The sequence below is a fragment of the Gymnogyps californianus genome, chromosome 21 (assembly GCF_018139145.2).
Source record: "Gymnogyps californianus isolate 813 chromosome 21, ASM1813914v2, whole genome shotgun sequence".
NCBI lineage: Eukaryota > Metazoa > Chordata > Aves > Accipitriformes > Cathartidae > Gymnogyps > Gymnogyps californianus.
Window position 1 is genome coordinate 180,293 of NC_059491.1, and position 20,788 is coordinate 201,080.

The following is a 20,788-nucleotide window of genomic DNA, read 5'->3' on the forward strand; positions in this document are numbered from 1 at the left end:
CAAGTGGCTTTTACGGCCTCCTTACCCACCTCTGTCTATCAGCCGACAGAAATCTGCTACAAGATCCTGTTTCTTTGATGCTCCTGTGCATGCTCTCTTGTCTCTCACTCCCTCAGATTTTCCAAAAATATCTGCCATTTCTACCCCTTGTACTGACAAGGCACTGTGGTTTAACAAGTGGCTCCACAGTGCCATTTTTACGCTACAGAGCATTAAATAACATTAGATGTTAGTTGTTATGGCTTGCCCCTGGATGTTCAGGAGCTTGGATGGCTGAAGTATTTCTTCATGGAGCCTGGGGCTTTCTTAATTTCTTGTTTATAGCAGCAGTGTGCCAATTTTGAGCGTTTCAAGAGGAGTCTGCCATCGGATTCCAACAAGCAGTACTCCTGAAACAGCGCGTGGGGCTGTTAGCCTAAGTACCAGTCACATCAGCATCAGCCGTATCCTGTGTGAGCGTTACACAGGACGCACAGTAGGCTGAACGGATATAATTAGGAGGCTTACATAGAGGTGGTTTTAAACTTACTTAACACCCTCATTTTTATTACTGTATACTTAGAAGGAGGTAAGCAAGAAAAGTCAAGCAGTGAGGAATAAATGTAATTATGAAGACACAGAAAAGAAAATTCAGAAAGCTTGAAGAAGAGCAGGTGAGAAGGAAGCAATTCCCTCATCTTCCACTTGGTACCCCAGTGTACATGCACCACGAACACGGCAGCTCAGAAAGGGGATTTGCAGAGCCAAGCTTGGGAGGGAACAAATGCGGGTGGTCTCGCCAGGATACGGCTGTGCTGGGGAAAGCGCGTGGATCTCCTCCTCGGGGCGGGGGGCGAGGAAGCAAACCGGTCAGTCTGAGTCAGCTGAGACGCTGAAGCGAGTGAAGCTGTTTTAATAAGTAGATCTGTATCATTTCCAGTATTATACTTTTCCTTTGCAGTTGTGTACACAAGCAAAAAGACTTCAATCTACTTGTCTTCAAAGCCCTGTGTGGTAATAAAGCTCTAAGAACCTGATTTGTGCGTTGTTCTTCACTGAGCGCAAACAAGCACGAGGACCAGATCTCTCTGTATGGTACCGGCAGCCCGGAGAGTCCGAGGGTCCATGAGATACTCCCGCAGTGTGATCCCAGGATCACAGATGCAGCCTAAGTGCACAGAGCACGTTTTGGAAAACGTCTTTCTTCGCAACTGCTTGCTAGAGCTTTTTCGGCAAGCAGGAGGAGTATGGGGAAAGAGGCCCAAACTTGTCACGTTTGTAAACAGTTCTGTAAATCCAGTAGGCTGGTAAATTCATGTCTTTTTGAAGCAGATTCTAAATGCTGGTTTTGTCATTTTGGCAAGTCTTGCTTTTATTCTTAGCGTTTGCCGGTGCCAGAATGCTCCCGGTTAAAATTTGTGTCAATTATTAACATTAGTTACACTAACACAGTTTTAAACCCTTATGATTGCTTGGAGAAAGTACATGACCACGAATGTGTGATCATTTTTATTTCAGAAGGAAAAGCAAGGCAGTTTTGAAACACAGTTAACATCTTCAGTGGAAATAAGTTACTTTTTTCTTTTGTTGCATCCTAGCCAAGAACCATGGATGAACTCCCAAGTAATCACAACCGCTAACAAAGCGCCTATGGACACAGACAGGACTGCACTGTTGCAGAAATTCACGTACTGCGCAGCGTGACATAAGCCAGAGCGAGCCTACTGACAGCGGATCCCCTCTTGCCCCCCGCTTCTTCGTTTTTATTTCCTGTCTATAAACACCCAAGAGCTAAACCCGTCTCCCAGAGATGCACAGCAGCAGCGACCACGCTGCTGAAGAGAGGGGAGATCGACTACAGGCAAAGGGAAGGGTCTTGCCTGCAAACTTCAGCGATGCAAATGAGCAGGGTCTCGCTCTACAAGGAAACAGGAGACGCTGAGAAAGAGGAAGGCAATGAGCTGAAGGCAAGAAAAACTGCTGGAATCATGAGGAATTTAAGCCCTGGAAAGTCTAGGTTACTCGACAGCTGGAGGCATAACTGAGCGTGGCTGAAGTGCGCAGCGCATCCTGGACATTGGTGGGAAACCCAGGGACACAGCTAGTCGTGAGGGAGAGTCGGCTGCAAGAGCCTCGGGCAGATTGACCCCAGAGCCTCCACGGATGGAAACGGGCACGTGGCTTCCCCAGGGACTGCCTGGATCTCAAGCGGATCTGAGAGGACACAGAAGTTCTGAGGCTCCGCCTGCTTCAGCGGGACATGCTGCCCAACAAACGCAACAAAACAAACCTTTCGGTCTCTCCCATGCGCCCCGCTGAGAGCAAGAAGCCGCTTGTGCTTCTTCATGAACAACTGTGGCTGTTTCAAGTGCATTTGGAAATGGCCTGGAAACTATAAAGCCCTCTTTCTTGTCCACACACGTTACTTGGCACTGAACCTGCAGGTAGGATGTCCTTCCACAACATGAGCCACACTGACCTCCTGCAAACTGCAGCTCTAAAATCCTACAAAAGGACCGAGTCTGTTTCTAAAATCAAGTCTACCACATGCCTCTCTGCCTCTCAGAGCTCTCCTTGTTCAAACATCACTGGGCTGAACTAGACATGCTTCAAAATGCATCAGGTCTGACCAGCTCCTGAGTGGATGAAATGCACGTGTGGTGAGAATGGAGGGAGCAGAGTCAGAAACATCTGAATTCACTTTTGTCTAGGGAAAGTTCCGGTTTGCAACCTGATCGTATATGGGATCCTTTCATTGAAAAATCAAAACAAACGCCCTGCACGTAGCAGAGTACTGGTATGGCAGCGCTAGCTGCCACGTGAGCGCTTTGGCAAGCCTGCGCAGGTTCCCACACTGGCAGGAGATGATTCATCTTCATGTCTGTGTCTGTACTCCCAGCTTACTGAGGTATGTGTGGAGTGGCTGACGTGAACTAACTTGTCTGCTGCTCTGTTGGCACGTTCCACCTATCCACATTAAAAAGAACCCATATTTGATCAGAGTTTACCAAATGATCCTGTGACCAAACTAAAGGCATTTCCAGCGTATACCAGATATTGTCACATTTTGCACTTTCCCACATACCATGAATGCTTTGTGCAGCACTTACAAGCTGTAGCTATGATTCAGTAAGCTTTTTTCCAGACTTCCTTGAGTCCAACTTTTAAAGTCACATGCCTTGCTTTGCTCAAAGCTTCCTTATTCTGTGTCTGCCCAACACAACCTGGGCTGCTTTACCATATCAGCAATGGAGTTGAACGTGAGTCTCTGTCAGCCACAGCCCTACGTGAGAGACTTCATTTTTGTCACTATGTCTTGGAAGCAGCTGGGCTTCGTTTTTTGATTAGAAGACCTGCAGTGCGCTGATTCTACTATCCTTTACATTGCACTCATTGCTGACACACTTGAATGTTGTTGCATTGCTCTAATGAAGGGCAGATACCAAAAGATAGCGTCATACCTGTGGCGGCAGCGTCGTAAAAACCGCATAATCTTGCGAGCAGCTTGATCCTGCTTCTTGGTAAGCAGACTGCTTCTGAACACAAAAAAAACCCAACACTGAAGTATAGGCAAAACTGGGGAGAATACTACTAAATGCAAGAATAATTATCCTATGAACCACTGGCCTTTGTCTGTAAATTACAGCACAGCCCTGATGAATGTAAAAACAATATATAAAGATCCTGGTAGCATCTAACATCCTAACAGCTCACCTGAGTTTCTGTTGTACAATGGTGGCTGCCCGCCGGTTTTGCCTCCTCTTCCCACATTCTTTGTAGCTGCGATAGTACTGCTGGATCAGCATCGCAGCTCGTCGGCTCTGCTGGAATTTTTTCTGCTCATAATAACTTCGGAATTTGCTCTGGATAAGAATGGCAGCTTGCGTCATCTTTTTATAAAGTGCATACTACAAGAGAAACAAAGAGAAGCTGAGGCGTTCCAATAAAACCAGCAAGAAGCAGGTTCCTACGCTGAAGGACTCTTGTGCCACTAAGACATGATGAGAAGCAAATGAGTATCTACTCGCCGATCGGGAACTGTATGAGAAAAGGGTGACAGCAAACTGGAACAACTGTGAGATCAGGTGCAGAACCTAGGCCGCATCAAGAAAGCAACTACCTGTTTTGCTGCCCCTGGAACAGTTTGACAGGAATCACAGAATGGTTTGGGTTGGAAGGGACCTTTAAAGGTCACCTAGTCCAACCCTCCTGCAATGAGCAGGGACATCTTCAACTCGACCAGGTTCTCAGCGCCCCGTCCAACCTGAGCCTGAACGTTTCCAGGGATGGGGCATCTACCACCTCTCTGGGCAACCCGTGCCAGTGTTTCACCACCTTCACTGTAAAAAATTTCTTCCTTATATCTAGTCTAAATCTACCCTCTTTTAGTTTAAAACCATTATCCCTTGTCCTATTGCACTGTATTATTTCTAGCCCCACGATTCCAAATAAAGCAGGCACAAACGCCTAAAAAGAAAATCTTCTTTATTCTACATCCTTTTAAAGCACGCAAGTAGATGGCCGCTTAACAGGAACCATATGCATTCATGTGTATTTTTTGAAGTCCTTTTTAAGACAGAGATGTAGAACAATGTACAGAAGTTGCACTCGTACCTCTGAACTAACACTAGGACAGAAGTTTGCAGTGTTTACTGATCTTATTTTGAAAGTTTTAACACTTTCAAAACTTAAGTATCTGTTCTTCCTGGATATTTTATCAGCTATGACTTCTGCTCACTTTATCAGACAGACGAGACACAGAAATAGCAGCCACTGCCCTGTACAGGGCAGTGCCCTAACATATCTCAATGGAGTTTTCCTGTCTATTGGGGAAAAAAAAATGCCAAAAAGCAAACAAACACCCCCCCCAACATCACCCCAAAGCAAAAAAACCTCCAATATCATCACAGACCACCATTTACCAAATTTCACTTTTTGGAATTGAAGCAGTCATTAGGTGCAGTTATATTTTGCCATTATTCATTTCCATTTTTTTTGTTTGTTTGTTTTCTTTTCTTTTTTCTTTTAACGTTTTTAATTAAATGGATCAGATTATGGTTTTAAAGTAGCTATTTTAAATAAGTCCACTCATAGGCCGGTCATGGTTTTCCTTCAAATTTTAGCCCAGATGGGACTTCTGTGGCTGAGTTACAAACCCCTGAATAGAAGGGTTCAAATACGAAACTGCGATGTAGGCTATGACTGTTCAAATCTAGTCATAAGCCTGTGCCGATCTCAGCAATACAATAACATAATAGAGGAATAAGGCACGTGAAAGAGAAAATAGCAGTCACTGGATAGACTAGACCCCAGTATGTCTGCATTCAACTCTAAGACCCACTTCGCTGTTTAGCTGCTCCCTCTCCTCCTCTGTTTCCCTCCAGCTGGGAAGAGGATAAACGGAGAAGTCACCTAACCTCCGTGAAGTGGTAAGCCTCAGCTAGTACAGCGACCCCAGAAAGCTCAGCTCACTTGCGCTGGTAGAACAGTACCTTGCCTGACAAAAACCCATGGTGCAGGAGGAAGCTGTGGATGGAAAATTACCCTGAGGACACATTCTCTCCAGGAAGAGCATGCCTTGCCTCCTGGGTAGCTCTGAGAAAAGCTCTGCTGATTCTAGTATCTGATGAGAGCAAGATGTTGCACCGCTGGGAAGTCCATCTTTACAGTGGAAAACTACTGGCCATGAACAACTGAAGACTGGCATCAACAGTCGTGCCTCCAGTATAGGCAGCAACGTACATGAGATAGTGGTCTTAGGAATTCAGGGCACAGGTATTTCAAAGATGAATGTTCAAAATACTTTGGCAGGCAAGCAGAATGCAGAGGACATTGGCTGCATGGGTGGAGTAAATGTTCTCCTGTGCTCCCAAGTGCCAAGGCAAAGGTCACCGAGTGACTGCTAATCAGCAGCAACAAAGGAAAGCTTGTCCTCTGGAAACTGGCCTCAAAACCTTCCCCGCACCTCAGCCCATCACTGCTTATATGAGTACCTGTAGAAGCAGGAGACTCTTTCTTTCTTTCTTAAGTTGTACTACTACATTGATACGCTGTGGCACGGCAGCCCCAACGTATCTCCCATAAGGTTTGGTTTGTCAGTGATTTCTCAACCACAGGTATTTATTAGTGGATACAATTAAAACATTTAGAGAAATGCCAGGTGCTCCTGGTTTATATTGAATGTGAAAGTTAGTGACCCACGGGGAATTGTTTCCAAAATAGTGTTTGTATTTGTATTACCTTCAAGGCTATCCAAGTAAGCTTAGGGAGAAACAGAAAAATACACAGTTAATGTTAGTTCTGCAAATAAAGAATGAAAAAATAAAAAAAAACCAAACCATCTTCTTTCAAAAAGCAGCGACTCCAGGATCCAAGACAAAGCAGTTTGTCAAGCAGTTTTTGAAAGGAATTAAGCTTCCATATTACAGGAAGCATCACTCTAGAATGACAGCCATATGACAGGTTGAATGTGAATCATGATGCAGTCACCTAACACTAGAAAGGCTTCCCAAATAAATGTTTTTGAAGGTCGTAAAAGAGCACAGACATCTTGCCTTTCACTTTACGTCATGTGCCGCCAGGCATCAGACAGCTTGAGTCTAGCAGGCTATAGTGAAAAGAGGGATGTGGGCTCTAGCCCCCACAAAACCAAACCAAACCAAAACACAAACCACCCAACCAAAAACCAAAAAGGAAAAAGAAAAAGTATCTTCTTTTTCTGGGGTTGAGAACTCAGCCTAAAAGCATGTCTCCAACTAGAGTCTGGAGAACAGTCTCAGTCCTGGAACAACTCGCATCAAGCTAAAACATGTGACTTCCCATAGTTTAAAAGTTTAGTATGTGCAAAATAAAACAACCTATTTTTCATCTTCGCCTTTATCAAAGGCAAAACCAACTTCAATTTCACAATGAAATTTGGCAAGCAACTAGTCAGAGAATAGTCTCACCAGGCTATAGCATGCATAAAGGCCAATATGGAATACATCACTGCCTTCTCTCATAGCAAAAATGCAGGTATCATCACAAACAAAATCCTTTCAAGGACTTCCTCTAAAATTAAGATTCAGGACATGAATTTTCTTCCCTTTTCAATTTTGCCTGAGCAGGGTATTTCATTAGTGCATGCCAAAAAGCATACAGGAGGAACAGTGGGATAATTCCCATTACAAAGGGCTGTGTACATGGCCCTTACATGTGTTTCATAAAATTTCACTTCCTTGATTACCTGTTTGTATTTTCGGTAGCAACGCTGAATAACAGCAGCAGCCACCTCTTGCTGTTCCCGGAGAGGACGACCCTACGTGGAGAAGGAAAGAAGCAGTAAGTAGTCAGAGTGCACCAAAAACCAGGACAGATTACGTTAAGTGGCTCACAGTAGCTCGCAGGGCACCCGCTTCTACATCCCTCCTATCAGTGCTACCTGGTCCGATTCAGGTCTAGGCATTTCCTGGAGATGTCTCTACCATCAATTCATGTAAGGGACAAACCCTCAAACTTGATCTTTACACCAAGCAGGCAACTAACCAGAACCTCTGGGGTGTATTTTGAGGATATATGCTTTGTGAGTGCTGTTCCGGCACAGAAGGCGTGATATGGCATGGCATGCTCTCTCCAGTATGATAGTAGCTGTGTAAACATCAACAAGCAAATGCTAGAAGCATTGAAAAGGTTATGACAGAAACTGTATTATTGTCCCAGGAGTGGGTATTACCCACACTTTGTTTTGTAACCAATTATACGCTCTCTCACACCTAACAAGGAAGACATTGGACGTTTTGGCCACGTACCTTATATTTCCTGAACACTGTCTGGACGAGTTTGGCAGCTTCATAGAGTTCTCTCTGCTCATGATCAGACAGAGTTAACTGTGCAAACTCATTTTCTACCTTCTCGCTGGTGGATGCACTCAGAAATTCAGACCAATCTGCTGCCGAGGGAAGTCTGGGTTTCTCAAAAGCTATTTCACTGATTGGTGAGCCTGCAGGGCTCAAGCTGGTGTTCGAAGAAGGGGTCAGGGGTTCACTATACAGACTTCTGAAATACCAATCACAGTAGGAATTATTGGCTCACAAAGCACCTGGGCTGGCATCACAGATAAGCACGACAACATTTCTGAGTTCAATGCAGAAGCTCGTGCTCCCCTCCCTCTCTCCAAGCAACATCCCACATTCTTGGGCCTGCCTGTAATGCATTGCACAGACTTGGCACTGGAAGAGAAGTCACAACTCAGACCTTGTGGCCACTTTCCCCTCCTGCTGCATGCACTCCCATTCTTCCATGAATCTGTAGCTGTGCCGGCAACGATACGTTTGATCACGAGAGTGTGGCTGGGCTTGGAACACCAGCATTGAGCCCCGCTGAGAAACAGCATCTGCAGGCTAAAGAATCGGCGCATGCTACCCAGCATTCAGACCACTCAAAAACCCAGAGCAACTTCACAGCTTTTACTGACCTTATCTGTGCAGCACTTGGCAGATGATCGACATCAGCAAGGTAACTGGCCAGCCAGCTCATCGTGGTGCTCATGGCAGCACTCTCCGTTCTCTCCACCAGCGGTGACTCCATTGGCACAAAATTCTCCCGCTTGATCCTGTCAGGCGTAGCTTCAATAATGTGCTCCGCAAGTGTCATCATGTTCACCTGGGAAGGGGGAGAGGAGAGCAAGCTTTTGCTGCGTGGTAGCAGGAGCCTTGTGCTTGCATGTTACAGCCCAGCTTCGGACAGACCGCCCCATTTTCCCCAAACTTGGGGTAGCTGGAGTCTACTGTTTGTCTCAGCATTGGAGAGAAATTCATTAACCACAGCTCATTTGCTTTGCTGTCTCTTCTGACAAAGCACTGCAGGGTTTCATATTCCCCAGACCTCTTTTTCATTGAGTCTAGGGGGAGCCTAAGAGATCTGGTGAAAGGTTTATGTCATTAGACCTTCGCTGTACGCTACTGACAGCTGTCACTACTATCTTGTTTCCAAAGGAAAAGCGATCTTGCCGGTTTTTTGCCGAGATGTGCAGTAGAGCATGATGGGACAATAAAGGCACATCAAGAGAAGTTAAAACCCTTGGGACCACAGCTTTGTCAGGAATCCTTCTGAACCATATCCCCCCACCTGCCAAGGTTCACAGGAATTTTTAAGACAGATAACAGAAAACAGTTCTTGTTTTGCAAAGATCTACTTCATCCGTGTTACACCAGCAAGATGAGAATATTTAGAGATGCCAAGGCAGCGCATGTAGGCTGTGCTCCCATTACTCTTTTCGCTGAGAAGACCAAACACAGTATCCTTCCCCCAGTGACTACTTCTCATCTGTGTGTCCTGCTTCTGTTGTGTTTCCTCTATTCCATACCTGGCGGGATCTTTCCTTCCCCAAACCCACTGTATCTCCCCTTCTCCACTCTTACCTCCTTGCCCTTTCAAGTGCAGCGGCTTGGCCTGCAACCACAGCACTGCCTCTCTCAGGTCACCTTGTCTTCGTAGGGACTGCTTCCCAGTTCCCGAAGGACTATGGGGCCACCTTGGTCTCATTTACTGATGTGACCAGGAGGCTCTGCTTTTTCCTTTTTCCTTGCAAAACTGCAAACAATTTTGTGCATTCTGTACACTGTTGAAGCGTACGCCAGCGCATGACCCTAAATGCTAACCATTAGCCTCTGTGTCCGGGCTGAAAGGATACCCTTTGAAACCAGAAGACAGTATACATTGACTGTATGACCACCTCCTTTCACAAAGCACAATTCAGAGTCTTTAAAGGCCTCCACAGAAGTTTCTCACAATTAGGCTCCTCTGTGCAGCCACCACGTTCTCTGAGACTGTGGATCTTGGTGCTACGGGTATGTTTACCTGCAAGTCATCCATGTGGTGTAAGCAGTCCTCATCCCCTGCATTGTCCCTATAGGACAAGAGCTCTGCATCCACCATCTCCCTGTCAGCCATCATCAGCACGTTCATCTGCTCGCGCTGGCGTAGCCGATGGGCTACAGTGTCCTTCCCCAGCGCAGGCCCCTTCTGGCTCCCTGCCACCTGCACTGCAGACACACCAATATAAATGTCTTTTGGGTTCCATTTGATGCCTGCTTGGCTGCCAGAGCCCCGGTACCCAGTAACTTCTGGGATGTGCTGGGAGAGCTCCCGGCCATAGTCCCTTATCCCTTCACTGGGGCTGATTGTCTCAGTGGCGGATTGCTTGGAGCTGGAGTTCTGCTTCCTGATGCTTGGCTGTTCCAGGCTCAGCGCAGTGGAAAGCAGCTTCTCTTGCCGGGCTTGAAAATATTCAGGGCTCAGCTTATGTTTTTTGGGTGCAGGGTAATCTTTCTGAGTCTCACTACTGTAGTAACTGGAAGGTTCTGATCTTGGTCGTCTCAGCTCTGGAAACAAACAGATCAATGGTCAAAATGAAACATGCAACCCACGATCGCTGTGGGAACTACAGCAGCTTCTGCCACAGAGCTGCAGGTGGAAGTTTGTGCCATGCTCTAGGACACCCGACAGTATGTGCAAAGGGAGTTACTATCACCCAGGGAGGATGCTACCTCAACCACTCTTTAAGATACACACGTCCTTCTAAAGCAGGCATTCGCTCCTCTTCTCGATACTTATGCAAGTGCATGGAGCACATGACAGAGCCCTCACAAGAAGAACTAAGCATGGACAGCAGGGCTACAGGTGGCATCTGCCGCCCAGGTGAGCTCCTTGCCCCCAGGTTTTCACACGTCACATGTCAGCAAAGCTGTGCATGCCCTCAGGGTTGTTTTACCTGTGTTTGTACTGGAAATCACAGTGACTCCCTTCTGAGGCTCCTGAGAGGCGATAAGCTCACTGTGCCACTGGGACACCCAGTTCTCTGTGTTGGAGTCTGTGCTTGAGGGGCACTGAATCCTGGGATTTTGCCCGAGCTGAGTTTGCTCATCTCGCTGCAGCTGCTCCAAGCACTCCGCCAACTTCACGTGGCCCCGAGACCGGGCAATGGCCAGCGGCAGCCTCCCAAGGGAGTCCGGAATAGAGATGGCTCGGCGGTCCCACTTGTACAGCACAACTGCTGCATCCATGTGGCCCAGGGCACATGCCCACATCTAAAAAAAAGACAATTGACCCATTGGGCGATCTGCCTTCTCCTTCCTTTCTTGCTAACGCAGTGGAGTCTGGTCCCCAGCTCACAATAAAATGACTCTGATAAGCAAAAGTAACATGCTTCAACCCCAACAACTGGCTTTTATAAATGTCCTATCCTGACAAAAGGCCATTACGGAGGATTAGATGCATGCTATTCTCTCCTGTGACAGAGAAACCTCCATCTGTCAAATGAAGCTGACAGTCTGACAGTTTCTTATTCAGTAATAAACATTTTTTGGGTTTGGCTTTTTTTTTTTTTTGACACCAGCTTCACTGCAGAGACAGAACAGCCTCATACACAAAGGAGTCTCTGAGATCAGAAACGCGCAGACAGGACTAGAGTTTGGGGACAATAAAATCAACACTCTGCTGTTGTAAACTGGCACTTCTGGTTCCACCTGCTTTGGCTTTTTGCTTGTCTAAGTTCTCAGTCATGATTTCATGATTCCAACGACCAAGATATTGTAATGACTTTACAACCTCTACAGTCAATCAGTCAAAGAGAACAACTTGAAAGAAGGCATGTAAAGTCCTTTCCCGAGCATGATAGTGGAGACTAGATTTTGGGTAAAACACAAACCAGAACCACCTGTCTGTCCCCTTTCCTCATGTTACTCAACGACAAGGTTTTTTTCTGTGTGGTCTCTCTCAACAAAACGCCAGGAAGCTGATAGTGCCGTGTCTTACCGTTTACACAGCAAGGACACACAAGAAACATCTACTCTTCAGAGCGTGAAATACATTAGGAGAACAACACATCAGGAAGAACTCCAGAGGGTCCTCAGACTCTCTCAGAAGTTTCAGTCTCTACTCTTACCAGAGGAGTGCAGGAGAAATGATCCACATTCAACGGGTCAACTTCCAGCTCCAGATCGATGCTGTCTGCATGTTTGGTGCTGCAGAGAAAACAACAGAACAAATGATGCTCTGTAGCCATGTGAGGATCATTGCCTAAATGCACAGCTTTTCCCAACGCACCATACCACAAAGAAGTGGCCACGCATATGCCCATGACACACATATTTACTACAGATGGTGCCCCCACCAGAGACTTTAAGAGCATGATACATCCAGTGATTGGACGTGCTCTCTCAAGAGACAGGTCCCGTCAGATCAGGGGACAGGAACAAGTTCAGGGACTTGGCTGTTTGTAAGGGACAACCAGAAACCCGGACCAAGCAGAGCTTACACATGCTTCTGCCATGCCTGTATTGACACCCAAGAGTCCAACGGGCTGGGTCTTACCGCCATTTGATGAGGGTCTGGATCAGTGTAGCATAGCCCTGGGCAGCGGCTAGGTGGAGCAGTGTCATTCCTCGGAAAGTCTTTGAATGGATCAAGTGTTTGGACTTTGCCCAGCAAGCACGACTCATCATCTTCTCGCACACCACCACCACGCGGCTCTCAAAGCAGCTGCCCAGTGTCCCAGTCCCAGAAACGCACTGAAACACCACACACATCCCAGTTTAACCACTGAGGGGAGCTGCAACCTGCCCCGAGCAGGAAGCCTTCCACTTCTAGAAGTACTGAGACAGTGGCAAATGCGAGTGAAAGCCCACTGCTCTTAGACACCCACAAGCCAGACTTGTTGTTTAGGAAAAACTATAACCCTTTCCAACCCCCCAAAACCCAAACTCTGGTAAGAAAGCATAAAGCTGCCGTGCCTGGAGACAGCGGGTTTCATACCTGCACCTGCGTTCCTCCGTTCCCACTTCCATTGCTCCCGCCTCCTACTCCTTGTTTGTGCTGCTGGGAGCCTGTCATTTCAGCCATTCTCCTCTCCATCTGCTCAAGTCGCTCCAATATTGACATCCTGAACTGGTTATCTAGGTTGGAGAAAGCCGAATAAGGATATTTCCATGGAAAGAAAGCTCGGGTTTTGGCAGCCTACTGCAGGAAGCCACAAACAGCTATCCTGGAAGTCACACAGGAGATTTGCTCTGCTTGGCAATGCACAGGGACACTTGCCCTGCAGCATCCTAGCTCTTCAAGTTCCTGCAGCAGCCCTTTGACTGCAATTCCAGAGAACTTCCTTAAAGAAAACAGACAGAAAAATGAAAAACGCAGGCAGAAGACGGATCCCTTCCCTTGCGATTCTTGCTGTATACACACAATAAAGGACTGGGGTAATGCCGCTTCTTTGAAAACACAAGTAAACCCCAAGCAAATATAACCATTCAGACAGCATTTCAGTAGGATCATATCTGTCAAAATACTCTCCATTTTAGAGGCAATCCCCCTACTTTACAAGAGTCCTAAATTCAGCTTGGCTTGCCTCCTGAAACCATGCAATAATGGTACCTGGAGGAAAAAGACTCCTCTGCTTCCTTCTGTGCATAGAAAAAGGAGCCTTTAAAAAGGCACTTGCTCCTTTCCCTGACAGGCTCCCTTTCTTGGAAAAGAGCTTCAGCCAAGTGCCACAAACAGACCCACCAGAAATCACAGAGTATGGGCACTGATAATCCAGTAACATCATTCTGAAAAGCAGTACAACTCTTGAGCCCTCTGGTCTCTGCAGAAGTCTAAAGGCTGTATCAGTTATTTTCTCCTCCTTGCATTGTAACCTAGCACTATGATACAGCTACTAATGCTTGAATAGTGGAGCAGGGAGATTTGGATAGGTTAATAGGACATTGCTAAACCTGATGCTGTAGAGATCAACTCAATCTTTTTGTGTTTAGGGCCACTCAGTGCAGCTCGCGTGGCTGCAAACACAGAGGGCTCCTTCTGTCTTGTGACCCATAAGGGAGAAGCTTCATGCAGCTCGTGAAGCTGGGCAGTGTAATTTTGTGGACAGGGAACATTTAACAAATCTTGCTATCGTGCTAACAGCTTATAGTATAAACTCTGGGGAAAAGACAACCCTCATCCTGTTTGGTTTCATGCATCCACGGAGATGATGTGGCAGTGCAGAGCACTGATAACCCCAGAACAAAGCCCGCTGACAGTAACAGGAATCTGTGCATCAAAATGAACAAGCTCTGATCAAGTTTTAAAAGAGAAAGGCTTCTCCGAGTGACCTGGTTACATGCAGAGTCCTCCCTGGAAGGTTGCAGGAGTACTTACTTGTATACTACGCTCTGCAAGGCACAATCTCACTAGAGGGTATTAGAGAGATACGGATCCCTCTGCTGTACTGCGCTGAAGACCATATTGCAGACCACTGGTAAGAGACAGCTCAGGTCCACTAGCTAAAGACATTCCCTTCTCCCTAAGGGCTGCCATGGTTTGACAGTAGACAAGAGCTCCGCTCCCTTCTGGCCAGTCCAACGGGTTGTAATGCAGCATCCCACCCTGGTTGCTCAAGAGCCAGGGACACAGGAGTGCAGCCAGCACCTCCCCTCTAACCTCACTTCAGAGGTGAGCTCACTATGGTCTTTCCTCGCCTAGTCCAAAACATTATTACTTACTATTAGTGCCTTATTAATAATTCAGTTGTCCTGTTAATTGCAAAGCCTCTGGGAAAGCGACTGACAGTTACATGAGGAAATATTCACAACACAGATGCGGTCTCAGGGCCCGTCTCTGAACCGCGGTCAGCACACAGCAGCAACGCAAGTCGTGTTTTCCCAGCAAGTCTTTGTTCCGGGAGTGCTGCAGTGTGCTGCAGTGCAGTCTATGTCGCTGTCTCCTCCTTCCCCATTGCCAGGCGGAGCACGTACGCTGCAGAGACTGACAGAGACCTGGCACCGCTGAGCCATCCCCTCGCCCCGCAGGCCTGTGCCAAACCGAGCTACTACGACTCAGGCACCAGGAAAAGCGGCCACGTTTGCCACGCAGGTTAACGGCTCCGTTCTGCACATTTAATGCCACCCTCTCTAGTTGGGTGGCCAGCACTTGCGTTTTATTAGCGCTAAAAGTAGCGACACACACCAGGTATCGGATCTGAGCCTTCAACCTTGTACGGGCAAAAGTAGCATCTTTTTAAAAGAAGAAGAAATTTGGCTTGAACAGGTGTGTTACAACAACAAGCCCAGGGCTGCAAGATACTGGGGATTTGCTCCTAACCATTTAGCTGTCAAAAGAGAGTAATTATTCTGTACAGACAGAAACAGCAGGAGGAAATGATTCCAGTCAGATGCAGAAGTATGCTGTGCAGATTACTATTCCCCCCCTCCCCTTTTTTTTTTTCCAAGCTGAAACCACTGTGGAACAGAAATGGAGGGCCTCATGTTTGTGATCATTTTCCAGGCTCTTCTCTCTAGGCTCTGTGATCTCTAACGCGTGAAGCCTCCACCTTTCCCGATACCGAGCTAATGACACTGAGCACTTCCTGGCACTTTTCGTCGGAGGACTGAAGTTACTAAAGGGACGTCTGTCACCACCACTGTCCCCAGACGGGAACACTAAAACAAAGAAAGAAAAGCAGAGAACTTTTCTTAGGAAACAGAATTTGAAACAGCATCTAGTGCTCCCACGTATTCCTATTCAGACACCTGGACAGTGCTCCCGGGAAGTATTTAGGGCAGGACTACCTGATTTTAGGTAGCAGAGGGTATCTGTTTGACTTAACAGGAGTCTGAAGGATAGACATTATAAACTCATCACAGTCTTCAACCTGTAACCTTCAGCATCTTACCAAGACAACGGTGGTTTTCATAGATCATTCTAAATCGCTGCTCAGTCTACAGGCAGGTCAGAAATATGCCACTATTAGTAAGATGGGAAGTAGAAACAAACATTCTGGAGTGCCAGCACAGAGCGAAGGGAGCCCTTTCCATGTCTAGCAGAGGCTACCGGCATTTACTCAGCAGCAGGGCGCACCCTCGGATTAGAAAGCTCCAGCCAGCAAATAAGGCAAGTGGGGCAGTAGTGCATGGAAAGTATCTCTATGCTGCCCATTTTCCAGGTGATTAAACTTGCTACCTAAGCAGCTAGAACAAACCCACGACTGATGGCAATTTCAAAATTATTTATGTATAGTGTTTCCATAATAAATTCTGTGGCATCAAGTACTCCAAAGTGTCCCCTTCAAAAGCGACTGGTCACTTGAAGTGCGTGCACTGCACTAGTCTACCAAAAAAAAGAAAATAAAAAAAGGGGGGTGGGAGTGGGAGAGCGAGAACAGGAAAAGGAAGATGGCAACTAGCTATGCTGCCAGAGTTGGTACACCCTTAACAAAACAAAACAAAACAAGGACAGCTAAGCACAGAGGAACAGCCAAAGGGAAGGACACCTTCCCCCGAGGCTCCCCCTGGACTCAGCAATGAGACGAAAGGCTCCTCTTCTTCTACACGGAGGCCTCGATGCATGCCGGAGTAACGGCATTTGGACCACGGTCAGCACAGTTCACACACTGCTAACAAGCCAACGGATGCCTTGCCCAGGTTGCAGCAACAACAACACACGTCACTGTTTGTGTGGAAGATCCCCGGGTCATTCAAGCCCCTAAACAGCACATTTCCTTCCTTCCTTGGAGCAGGGCCAGGGAACCTGCTTGCTTTCAGTTAGGCTCCCAAAAGTAAACCACATACAAATATCGATTTCTACACACTCTCCTCTTGGTGCACTCTTGCAGCATCTCTCAGGATCGTTTTAAAAATCAACTGTCCACAGGTAGGTGAACTTCCAAACTATTTTACCAGGCTGCACTAGTCCTACGCCATTAAAATTAGGTTACAAAGAATAAAGATGATCTTGTACCTTGAAAACTTAGATTTTGCAGGGGCCTAATTAAAGGGTAAGTCTTTAAGTGATCTCCTAGGAATCAATATTCTGTAAGTCCCAAGTTTGCCAGTTTGTATCAAAACATTATCACTTCTGTGTTCTCAGTAACAGGACTTGGCCAGCTCCATCCCTAAGGACAACACCATCATGTTGAAAATAAAAGTACAACTTATGCCACAGAAACTGGCATGAAAACATCTTCTTTCCTTTATATAGTCCTGGGTTCAACAGGGTCAAAAACAAAGTCAGCTTTACATACCACGAGTCGTATGCAATACACCCGGTTTGTCTTAAAAACTGATGTATCTGCATCCACGTTAGCAACCTATATAGAGGGATGACAGCTGTGTAAAATTTAGAGAAATCGGACCGAAAGAAAACCTCTCACATCTTGCAAAGCAAAGGGTTGCGCGTGTGTGTGCATCTGTGTGTTATGTACCGAACATAACTGAGGTCTGAAACAAGATCCTCCAGCTCAACAATAAAGGTATCAGATGACGCCACGACACATTCTTTAAGCAAAGTACCGTACTCCATCGCAAAAGAAAACCATGTTTTCTGGTAAAGAAAACACTACAAAACCTGTCCCAGTTCTGCTGACTCTAACACATTTTCCTGTGAAAACCGTAATTGCCAAAAAAGCACTGTCAGCAAAGCCCAACCACCACAAACAGGACAAGAATGAAGTACAAACAAAAAAACCCCAAGCTGTCTGAAGTTATGCAATTTACCTTGCAATAATTAAGAAATGGGCTGCAAGAGCCATAGCGCTGAACGTTACAGGTACCACTCTGAGAAGTTCAAGACCCTTTATCCCTTCTTATTTCTTATTTTGCTAGTCACTCTCTTTTCTGTCTTGCTTACTTCAGGGGTCTGTGTAGAGCCACCTGCTTAGCAGGCAATGAAGTTACAGGAACACAGTTTCACATTCTTGTCTCTCATATTCAACAGAGGATCTCATGACAAGTATCTATCTCGCAGTGCACTGAAGACAAGAGCTCAACAGCATACAAATCAAGTTGGCAAAATAAGCTTTTCTCCTGCTACATTACACAGGAAATCTAAACTGCTCCAGCGCAGCACAAGGAGATGTCTTGCACTGGGAAGCACCCTAGCTCTTTCCAAAGGCAGCAAAGATGCACGTGGATACAAACATATCCACATATTTAAGGTTTTACCCAAGGACTCCGCTTTTGATGATCAAATTTCAGATTTTTTTGTGAGTCAAAAAATTAGACTTGCAAATATTTCCATTTCTTGAGTTTTCCCGTTACATATAAATCTGAAGAAACAGTACAGAATTCTAAGAAACCACAAAGAAGGTTTCTAAAGCTGTTCTTCAAGACTGCCTCCACCAAAGGTGATGAAAGAGACTGCATCTCTGTATCTCCAAGACACCTCATAAATTCACAGAAAACATTCCGAACATTGCATCTTTTCTGGAAATTATTATTCCTCAAATTTAACAATAAAAACATAACATCGGAATTACTTCTCCCCATTATTCCTTAGCATAACAGGAAGAGGTGATGGCTTTAGGCCCTAAGGGCCTATTTTGTGAAGAGACCGAGCCCCGGCAAGGCAGGACAGCCTGGTCTCACAGAGCTTTTCCACCAGCAGCTGCCTTCACCCGATGGGAGCTCTGAAGCTTTCGGGATCTGATGGAGCTACACGCACCCACTCGCTCATGCTTCACCCCTCTCGCCCTGCACCTTCTGTGAAACTCTGCAAGCCCCAAGTGCACCGCTGGGTCACATGTTAATGCAGGGATCTGTTCCACCACATTTTCCCTTCTGTTGTCCTCAGCCCTTCCCTATGAAGGAGCAAGAAGCTATCCCATGGACTCAAAACCAAGCCTAGGAAACGCAGCAAAACTATTCATGGTGGTATTTATTTGCAGGGTCTGCTCCTCCTGAGAAAACCAGTGGTTCCAGTGTCGTGTCAGGGCTGGGCTGCTCCACAACACCGGCAGCCTGAGGGGAGCCTGACTGTCCCAGCAGTGAGGGACTGGAAAGAGCTGCTTGGCCAGATTTTGACCCGTACTAAGAAATTGGTTTGAATCTCATACTTATTTCCCTGAAACATGAACCATCATTTGAGTGCCGAACGAGCTTCTTTTTAATTTGTACTCAGAGGGAGCCTATTACTGATTACAGTAACAATAGCAAGTTATGCACAGAACATTTCTAAAGAGGCAAAACTATTCTGGTACCAGTCTTTTAAGGATGCATGGTTATTTACATCAATTAGCATTTTACAGAGCTACAGCGCGTACACTTGCACAGTTACGCCCAGTACACAAGCTTTCACCTGAGACTGCAGAAGCACCTGCCTTGTGAAGCCTACTAACAGCTTGTGACAGCTCCCGACTGCGGGTACCCTATATTAAAAGGATAGCTAAAACACAGCACTTGCAAACGTTGTACAAGTTTCTTCCATGCAAGGAGGCAACAGGGTTGCTGCCAGAAACGTTTGTGATTGTACACCGAGTGGGACAGGTCCTGCAGAACTACCCAAAGACACTCTACCACTCCCTCATTCAGCCAGGTCATCCTGCCAGCAAGAGACAAGACACTCGAGACTGTAACAAGAATAACGGTGGAGTCCCCACCCTAAATGGTGTAGAAAAACAAGGACCAAATCTGGGGGAAATGGCTGTCCTGCAGAGCTTAGTTCCAAGTGCAATGCTTCACCTGCCCCCCTGTGATAGCCCACTCCTCTGCACGGCCCTCCCCATCTTCTAACCCGAAGACCTCTTCCAAAGACACTGTATTATTTCTCTTTGAGCTATGCAAGCAGTGTTCCCGATGGGTGGGCACCGGCTCAAATCACTGCCTCCTGCTCACGCTTTATTACAAAATGTAGTAAAGCCACGTTAGGCGACATCAAGTCTGAGATCATGCACTTTCTTTGTATGGCACCCGAAACACCGCTATGGTCCAGGTATGGAGCTAAGAGGATACCAACATACAGCAGTGAGTGACAAGACCACCCTTGCTTGACAAGCCAAGTTTAAGAAATTAGCAGAGAGTGCTGCTTTTCTAATCTCTGCACACTGCTTTACTGGACAAGTAAAGATCCAAAAGCATCTCCTCTTCCATCCCTTTGCCAAGCAAGCTTTAACCAGCAAGAAACTGTCTGTACCACTCACGACATGGCAGTGCAGCCAGAACTATTACAGACGAAATACTGCTTTGCACTGATGAAAAATAAATCAGCAGTTCTTAGCAGCGAGCAGTGTCTATACCACTTACTCTTTTTTCACACTCTCACCTGGAGGTCGGGGTTTTTTTGCCACACTGTACAACCTAAATGACAGACAGTATTTGACTGCAAGGACTAAAGCACGATCTCCTGCACATTCTACTGGGGCAGTATCTGCCCAGGATATAATTATTTCTCCATAGACTTCTAAGCACTGAACTAAAGGTGCTGTGTGAGATCTGCATCTCAACGTGCTGCCAAGTACTGTTCTTAAATACTCAGAAGGTAGAAAGCCACTCGGAGGGCACTGGCTTCTCAGCACGTGCAGTTCCTTTAACGGCAATTTCTGTGTTACAACATTCACTGTATGAACGCAGGCAGACTGAATTTATCAAGTGCAATAGCTGAGCACTGTAAAAAAACCATGCAGTGCAAAGACATTTTTCTGTTTGCAGAGCAAGTCAGGCACACTATATTCTCTCATCCAGCACAAGCTGTGGGTGGGGATGGAAGCAGTCTAAGGACACATCACTTCTCTGAGTGCCACTGCTGTTTCTATTTTACAAATCATCTGTCACTTGCCTATAAAATCTTGCTCAATTGTTCTACACAGTAAAACTCCTGAACACCTTCCATGTCGCAGTATCAATTTGATCTGGTTTAGTACTTATTTCTGAGGTGTCATCATTGCAGGAACACATATTTCTGAAATGAAACTGCAGTAGCATCCTCAATGCATCTTACAAAAAGCTCTGTTTAGCAGCAAGCTATTACAGGTCATGGTCTCTACCAGCAGCTGAAAACACTTAAAATTTTTACTTAATATTCTAAG

At 46.2% G+C, this 20,788-nt stretch overlaps 1 protein-coding gene across 4 annotated transcripts in view; it reads right to left on the reverse strand.

The window, feature by feature from the left end:
- CAMTA1 (calmodulin binding transcription activator 1) overlaps nucleotides 1–20,788 on the reverse strand; it is a 314,118-nt gene that overhangs the window by 12,987 nt on the left and 280,343 nt on the right. For 3 of the 4 annotated variants that reach the window (XM_050909538.1, XM_050909535.1, XM_050909537.1), the window contains exons 11-21: nucleotides 12,772–12,911; nucleotides 12,331–12,527; nucleotides 11,903–11,981; nucleotides 10,730–11,045; nucleotides 9,817–10,340; nucleotides 8,432–8,619; nucleotides 7,767–8,013; nucleotides 7,205–7,276; nucleotides 6,220–6,240; nucleotides 3,694–3,887; nucleotides 3,441–3,515 (exon numbers count right to left, since the gene is read on the reverse strand). In XM_050909538.1, the coding sequence (XP_050765495.1) occupies nucleotides 3,441–3,515; nucleotides 3,694–3,887; nucleotides 6,220–6,240; nucleotides 7,205–7,276; nucleotides 7,767–8,013; nucleotides 8,432–8,619; nucleotides 9,817–10,340; nucleotides 10,730–11,045; nucleotides 11,903–11,981; nucleotides 12,331–12,527; nucleotides 12,772–12,911 (2,053 nt within the window). The remainder of the gene's footprint in view (nucleotides 1–3,440; nucleotides 3,516–3,693; nucleotides 3,888–6,219; nucleotides 6,241–7,204; nucleotides 7,277–7,766; nucleotides 8,014–8,431; nucleotides 8,620–9,816; nucleotides 10,341–10,729; nucleotides 11,046–11,902; nucleotides 11,982–12,330; nucleotides 12,528–12,771; nucleotides 12,912–20,788) is intronic. The other variant, XM_050909539.1, reaches the window with a different exon arrangement.